An 8,119-nucleotide genomic window follows, 5' to 3' on the forward strand; every position below is an offset into this window, starting at 1 on the left:
CCTTATATTTGGCAGTTTGTAACAACTCTGTATATATGTACATATGTGTGTTTTTACCATCCCAAGTTATCGTAGTGTTTATTGGTTTTCTGTACAGAGGCTGTTATTGCTTCCGCTTGTGTTGATTAATTTTGTTGGCCTTTGGATCCTGGAGAACTGTGCACAGTCGTGGCTAGGTGGGATGTCGACGACTTGTAGGGTTCGGGTCGTGACAAACATTATGGTTCAAATGAAACATGAGTCAACATAAAAAGGATTTGCTAATTCTACAAGCTTTTTTTTGCAAGTGCCAGAATCGGAGATCATCACTTCGAGCTACTTTTTTGCCTCTCGCCGAATATACCGTAGGAGCATCAACGTCCCACTCCTTCAGCTTCTTCCAGTTGGATAAATCAGGTAATCGTAAGGAACTGCAGCGTTCGATGTAGAGACTTTCTAGTGATTCCACTCTGTCAAGACCTTGAACCTCAACTAGCTTCGGACAGTCCCGTACTGTGAGGTCCTTGAGATTCTTGAAGTTAGATAAGTTGGAAAGGTCCACAACTTCAAGAAGATTGCCACCGTCAACTGTGAGTTTCCTCAAACCAGAGGGAAGCTGTCCAATGTGGCACAGGTTCTCGCAGTTCTTGAGTTCAAGTTCTTCTAGACAGCAAAGGCAACCCAAATATGAGCTTATGCAGGTGATACGTGGAAGTTTCAACATGCAATATGTGTGGCTGTAATTTCTTGCACTTGGAAAATCTTTGGACTTCGAGCTTGTAAAATATAGTTCCAGATTTCTTAAATTCACAAGGTTGGAGATCTCTGGAGCTTTTTCTGTGGCACTTGAGGATAGACATAGACTTACCATACTCTGGGGAAGCTCTGGTACATTCTCTACTTGCGTTTTTGTTAATGTCAAAATCTTCAAGAAAGGCAGTCTCACGATATCACTAGGAATTATCTCTAGCCGCGTGCAATCCGCTCCATAGATCTTCTCGAGTTTCTCTAACATCCCAATTGCCTCGGGTAACTTTTGCATGTGACTTCTGCTCATCTTCAACACTTTCAAGCTCTTTAGATTGACAACAGCATTTGGCAACTCTGCAATGCCTGTACCCGAGACATCCAACTCAACTAAACCTTTCAGCATTCCAATCGAGTCAGGAAGCGTCTTTAGCTTGATGGCTCCAGTAATGACTAGGCGCTCCAAATTTGCAAGTGCTCCGATTGAACTTGGGACTTGACTAATACTTCCACTGAGATCATAATTCGCTATGAGCAGCTCGGTCAATGCTTCTAGAGAACCCAATTCAACTGGGAGCACTTGGAGATTCTTACATCCATATAGATTCAAATGCTTCAGACGTTTCAAATGACCAATGGATCGATGGATCCTTAACAACCTTTCACATCCATGTAGTGTTAATATTTCTAAGGACAAATACGCAGAGAGGTCAGGAGTTTCCTCTAAGCGTTGGCTACATATCAGATTAAGGACCTTCAATCTTGTAGCCACCTGAAAATAATTAGGTATATTCAGCGAGTTTGATTTATAAAATTGTGTAGGAATAAACAAATATATCAACAAAGGAAGCTTTCCGCCAAAATAACTTTATAGAGATGTGCATATCCATTCTTCTCTACCTTCGGCCAACACCACTTTTTGTCTCACTTTTTTTTTCATTTCTTCCAACATTATCCCCAACAACAAATAAAAGAAAGTGAATCTATTCTCAAATTACCCTGTATCGGATGATAAAAAGGAAAAATAGTGTAGCCAACACAGCTCTTATATATTGTAACAACCCTTCTCAACTTCATCATGCAATTTTCCGATGTTGTGCCCGACTCTAGTTTTACGACTATCCTATGTTAATGCATCAAATAAAACCATATTTACAGTTTCCTATTTTTTATTATATAGTTTCTTGTTTCATACATTAAGATAAGGGCGTTACTAGCTTTCACATAACCTTTGAAGAGTATAATGTATTTTTGTACTATCGATGTACTAAACAAGTCACTTTGCATGTTCGACTTTACTCGCATCCTATATATAGTTCAGATAGTCTTGTTCACCACTTATGTTTAACTTAATTTAAGAATGTAATAGTGACAAATTATTGGCTTGATTAGGGAACTCAAAACGACGTGGCCATAAAAGTAATCAACTACACGAGCTGGTGTGACTGAAAGAAATATGACATAAATTATTTGCACACACATACCTTGAGTTGAGTCCAACCACCCCAATGTTCGTCTATTGAGTTGAATGCTAGGTTAAGGATGACTAGATTTCTTGGGCAAAAGTTAGTTGCCTGCATATCTTGAGGACACCACCGCCAAGAAAGCCATCTCAATTCTAAAAAGAGATTCTCAAAGTCTCCAGAGAGGGTCCCACCACCCATGTCGAGATATCTAATATTTGGCACATTGATAAAGTCTTCTGGTGCCAAAACAGAGTCTTGGCGACACACCCACTGTTTCGTACAGACGGCTGCAACAGTTTCGGTTCCCTATATTGAGGAAAGAGTCGGTTAAATGTGAGAACTTCCAAATAAAGGGAGAACAGTCCAAGGAACTTCTATACCTTTCTATTGTTGACGATTTCAGAACCTTTCCGCTTCCACACCCGAGAACCCTTCCTTGGGTCTTCACAATTTTCTTTGTACACAATGCTCCTGCCCAAGTCCTTAAGCTGATCGTGCATCCATAGTTTATCGTCTCCTCGAATTTTCACTAAGGACATTAGTAGCAGAACTTCAATCCCCTCATCCGGAAAAAATCCACAGTCCTCCCACATGTATTTTGCATACGTCTTATATTGTCCAAATGGAAAGAAATGCCTTCCAAGACAAGCAATATCAAGAAATATTTGCTGCTGATGATGATCTAACGCCTCATAACTCAACAGTAACTTTTCCTTCACATCCTTATGTTGACAATGTCCCATCTTTTTCAATGTATCTTGCCACAACGCTTCCCTTTTTCCATGTAAAAATGAGCCAATGACTTCAATAGCCAGAGGAAGCCCACCGGTTTTTGCAGTGACTTCCTTAGATAGACTCAAGAATGCATTTGGAGGAGAGTTGCTTCTGAAGGCATGCTTGCTGAAAAGTTGAAGAGCTTTTGGATTGTTGAGTCCTTTAGCTTCATAAATCAAACAATGTTCAAATTGATCTTGGAATTCACTTAAAACACTTTTGTCTCTCGTTGTAACCACTATTCTACTTCCTGCACCAAACCATTGTGCCTTTGCTGCTAACGTGATAAGTTGGCTCCTATGATCCACATCATCAAGGAAAATAAGAACCTTCTTTCTGTCGAATCTATCTTTGATCATGTTCATCCCATGATCAATGCTAGAAAGCTCAACTCCTACGTCACCAATGATATCAGAGACTAATTGCCTCTGCACATTTAACAAACCAGAACCTTTTGATGCTTCTCGGACATTTGAAATGAAGCTGCAACTCTCGAACTTAGTAGATACATTGTGATAAACAACCTTGGCAAGAGTTGTCTTGCCGATTCCACCCATCCCCCAAATACCGACGAGCCTTATGTCCTGAGATTCAACGTTCAACAAATCTACTACTTCATTCACTGATTTGTCAATTCCAACCAAATGGTCAAACATATGAACACAAGATGACTTAAGCTTAACCAACACTTTCCGGGCAATCGAATGTGCAAGTTCTCCATGGCTGAGTCAGGACACACAACGGAATCAAGTTAATTATAAGATTGGTGGCAAACTAGTATACATGTAAGATCAAACAATAACATGAAGTTACAAAATTGATGCTGGACCCAGTGAACAAAAGTATGAATACATGATTCTCTGGTCCTTTTCAATCGAGACAATAGACCATAGCGCTTATGTCGAGAAGGTGATCCTTGAGTCTTGAGATAATGGAGTGTAGAATTTCATGCGATAAGTTTTGGTCCAGAAAACAGAAAAAAGTCGAGCTCTCTAATTATAATCCACATTCAAGCAAAAGAAACAAAGAGAAAGAGAAAATGGAGTTGAGCGAGTTAACATACCCGGTGTTCTTGGTGTCCCATCCCATGATTCCAGTAACTTCCTTGAGCGCCGTCGCCCAGCGTTGCACAATCTCAGCCCCACGTTTCTCTTCATGCAGAGTCAATGCGTCCCTGTACACTCCAGTTTCAAGCTTCACATCGGACGGTTCGACGTCATAGAAAATGGGCATAACCTCCAGTTCGCTGGTTTTCCTACGCTCCATCATGTGTTCCAGCTCACGCAGGCACCAGCTACTGGAGGCATAGCCTCTGGAGAAGATGGGAATGCAGATCTTCGAATGATCGATGGCCTGAAAAATCTCTTGGCCGATCTCTTCACCAACGTCGATCTCCTTCTTGTCTATGAAAACACGGACACCCTTATCTAGCAGGGCAAGATAGAGGAAATCTGCGAAGGTAGCGCGAGTATCCGGTCCTCGAAAGCTCAAGAACACCTCGAACTCAGCTCCTGATGAGCCATGTCTTGTGGATCGAGATTCCGGAGAAGAGCTCCTTCTTCTTTTCATCTTAGCTGCGTGTGCTAAAATTATGAAAGCAAATCACAAAAGACTAAATATATATAGAAATCACCTGGTTTCTGTTAACGAAGATTGGCGAGAGCAAGTGGAATGTTAAAATCACCTGATTCAACCTTCTCTGATGCTTCAACAAGAGCTTCCTTCTTCTCTTTCTTCAAGAACTGGAAATGGCAAGAACAGAGCAATCAGTGACATTCATCAAGTTAGTCATCAATCCAGTCAGTGATGGTCAAGCTCTTCAAGAACTTCTTTTCTTTTTAGCTTTCCCACCACCCGAAAGCAATACAGGGAACGCGATCAAGATCACCCCACCCACCTTCTCAAAGAGGTGAATGGCATGTTCTAACAAGATGGAGATGGCGACTATCACGAAACAAACGGTGGCGACCACCCACGTCGGGGTCTCCTCCAGAGTACTCTCCTTCCGGTAATCCCTTGCCGTCGACGCCTCGCCGGTAGTTCACGCTCGACGGAGAATCAGCCGCGGCGGCGAGAGGAAGAGGGAGCTCCAGTCCAACGAAGGGAGACGAGCGAGGGCGATGGAATGGGAGGTGGAGAACGAGATGTGTGTGGAAGATGTGAAGCAGCCGTGGAACACTTTTTATGGTGACTTTATAAGACATGGATAATGGAAAACGCGGTGTTATGCAATTCGAGGAAGTTGCGAGGACTCCGTTTGGAACAGAGGTCGGTAGGAAAGCGAGAAGTGGTACAGATATGATTGAAGGATGAAGAAATGGCCTCGGCTCCACAAGTGACTGAGAAACGTAGATACGTGGAGTTGCAATTTCTTAGTAACACCTTACTATCAGCCTTTTTTTTTGGTCGTACACTATTACCCATTTCAATTAGAGTGACTTACCTCCTTTCCTCCATTTAAGTTATCAATTAATTTTGGGTTACTAAACTCTTGGTTGAGTTATTTACCAAATTTATTTTTTTTTCTAATTACCAATCTTTCTTATTTCTCTTACCAATTTTCATTCACCTTTCTTTATTATGCCTCAAATGTACTGACTCTTATTTGACAACGTTTTCTTTCAACGGTTATCAACTCTGATTTGTTATCAACATTTATTCGGTTTTTCTCAATTTATTAGCTTTTCTATTGAATTACTTAATTTGGAAAAATTGGGAAGTCACCGAATAAATATTGGTAATTTCCTATATAATTGGTAAATTTAAGATGTTCTTTTTTTGGTCTAAAAATTTAAGATGTTGATAATGAGAGAATTGGTTTATCATTCGTGAAAGAAATTGGTAATTCAAAAAAAAAAAAGGAGACACATTGGGTACTAATTTCTTAGACCCTCAAGGAACTTTCCAAGAAGGGCGCTCCAAAGGTAATCTCCACCGTTGGTGTACAATGTGAAATGGAAAAAAAAAAAAAGACTTTAACAAAAAGGAAAAGTCCAGGATCAGTCATGAAAGGAATCACGGACGAGCATTACTTTTTCTCCTCCATCATCGTGCTTCTACGACATTTCTTGGAAGTTCAGAATCAATTATTATAGCCTTGATTTGAGACAGCCCCAATCTCTTCGGGAAAAATTTTAAATAAAGGCCTCGAGTACTATTAATTTTGTAAATAAGAATCTAAAGTTGATCTTATTTCAAATAAGAGTGTGAAGTACGCTTATTATCTCAAATAAGGATCTGAAGTAGATATTGATTTAAATAAAGACTGAAGTAGCCATATAATCTCAAAACAGGGCTTGACTCACCGATTGATAGACACAATTTTCATAATTTAATTTTTTTTTATTTTTTTATTTTTTTCCTTTTTTCTGTTTTCAAAAATTTAATAAAAACTAGGAGAGGGCCGCGGCCCTCTCCCTGACCAAGGCGACGGCCGCCGCCCTCTGCCAGGGTCGTGACCACCGCCCTGGCGCTTCGAGTTTGGATCACCAAACCGAACCTACCTCTCTCTCTCTCTCTCTCTCAGCATCTCTTGGCCTCCCTAAGCATGCATATAATGCGACAACTGCAACTGCGTAACTGCATAACTCTATCTCTGTTTGCGTGCTTCAATGAACCACACGGCGCTTGACCTGTACATAGAAAGAGAGAGAGCTTTATTGCGTTTGGTTATCACATTGAATTGAATTGCCCCACCACCCCCCAAAAAACCAACATCCACCGGTACCCATCAATGCACAATCGAATTTGATGATTGAACGATCGTGCCCTGTCTCTATCACTCTCTATTTCTCTCTCCTCATACTTGTTGTACAGAGAATCGACTTCGCCTCAACGAATCTTTCCTGGGTACTGTTCTTTGACTGGTTAGAACAGGTAAAAGTAATGGCTTGAGTATTCCGTGATCTGAGGGCAAAGCTTGACTCAACTGCACATCTCCAGAGGAGCTGCAGGCTTCGGGGAACGTCACCTCACCCCGGTCGAGAAAGGCGGGAAGCGCGTCTTTTGAGTAGGTTTTGTCGGTTTACGCTTTAGCCCTTTCTTTCCAATGAAGCAAGAAAGGAAGTGGAAGACTTTGACTTGCCTTCCCTCGCCTCCCGCTGTGAAGTCGCTCAGCAAACAGGATTAATTTTAATATGAGTTCTCATGTCATCGCCTCCTCCATTTCCTACTTTTAAAATACCAATTTTAAAATTTTGAGATAAAATATATCAAGCTGCTCGCGGTAACATCGTAATTAGTAAAATAGTTCGTAAAAATAACCTTGCAAATCAATTCGTTTTGTAAATCGACTACATAATATATGCGTTACTCTATATTTTCTCCGTTACTAAATCTGTTTATCTAGGATGTTTCACAGCTTAATTTCCAAAATCATGTTGAGATTGTATGCTCTTAATTTAGAATCCTTTCCATGATGGAGCATGGGGATTTTACTGACCGGACTGCGCTCCACCTCGTTCACCCTCCTTTTTTGTTTGATGGTTTTCACGTTTAGACTCCATTCTGTTTTGATTGCAATCATCTTATTTTTAGTGAGATGGCTACTTTTGATTTGATTTCGCGTAATATTCATTCATATGATATGTGATTTACTGAATCTCGCTGATTTTAATAATATTGTCATTGCTTTTTATATAGTGGTCGTGATGTTTGATGTGTGATATATTGTTTGGTATCTAGATCCACATAGAAGTAGTAATTTTTGTTTGGGAACTAGACCTATATACTATGAGGGATTATCGGAAAAGCTAGGGCATAGTCAAGCATTCAAAGTTCTGTCACATTGGTTACACTTTTATCTGTCAATGAGCCCCGTTGTTTATTGTAACGTCCCTATATAATAATAATAATAATAATAATAATAATAATAATAATAATAACGGCCCCAAGTCCTTATAAAATTAATCGAATAGGTTAGAAATCCCTTATGTGAACGCCAGCCATTTTAGATGACACCGCCAATATTAACATGGACAATATTTAAATTTTTGTAATTTTCTCTTTTTTTTTTCCTTTGTTTTTCTGGCTTGTCATTGTGGCCGATGACTCTGGCCGTCGCTGCGCGAGGCTCGACCTTGCCAGCAGCTACATCTAGTGAGGCAAGTGCGAGTATCCGGTCCTCGAAAGCTCAAGAACACATCGTACAGAGT

General features: G+C 40.4%; 1 protein-coding gene across 4 annotated transcripts; it reads right to left on the reverse strand.

Moving 5' to 3' along the window:
* Positions 1 to 204: 204 nt before the first annotated feature.
* On the reverse strand, positions 205 to 4,884 carry LOC115743455 (disease resistance protein L6-like). 4 transcript variants are annotated; one of them, XM_030678234.2, is made up of 5 exons: positions 4,651 to 4,884; positions 4,030 to 4,540; positions 2,573 to 3,689; positions 2,211 to 2,498; positions 205 to 1,498 (listed from the first exon to the last, which is right to left on the reverse strand). In XM_030678234.2, exons 2-5 carry the CDS (start codon positions 4,533 to 4,535, stop codon positions 242 to 244), a joined length of 3,168 nt encoding a protein of 1,055 aa, XP_030534094.2. In that variant the 5' UTR covers positions 4,536 to 4,540; positions 4,651 to 4,884; the 3' UTR covers positions 205 to 241. The 4 variants fall into 4 exon arrangements, with proteins under 4 accessions (XP_030534094.2, XP_048134132.1, XP_030534096.2 ...); XM_048278175.1 differs by having other exon boundaries at positions 4,030 to 4,549; XM_030678236.2 differs by having other exon boundaries at positions 4,600 to 4,884.
* Between the last annotated feature and the right edge of the window lie 3,235 nt (positions 4,885 to 8,119).

The sequence above is a fragment of the Rhodamnia argentea genome, chromosome 4, assembly GCF_020921035.1.
Source record: "Rhodamnia argentea isolate NSW1041297 chromosome 4, ASM2092103v1, whole genome shotgun sequence".
Taxonomy (NCBI): Eukaryota; Viridiplantae; Streptophyta; class Magnoliopsida; order Myrtales; family Myrtaceae; genus Rhodamnia; species Rhodamnia argentea.

Bases quoted from the DNA above. Each gene is read 5' to 3' on its own strand.
- LOC115743455 (XM_030678234.2), bottom strand. From the start codon at position 4,535: ATGAAAAGAAGAAGGAGCTCTTCTCCGGAATCTCGATCCACAAGACAT. The intron at 3,690-4,029 runs GTATGTTAACTC...GTCCTGACTCAG, and splicing joins TGGGACACCAAGAACACCGG to CCATGGAGAACTTGCACATT. The intron at 2,499-2,572 runs GTATAGAAGTTC...TCCTCAATATAG, and splicing joins AAATCGTCAACAATAGAAAG to GGAACCGAAACTGTTGCAGC.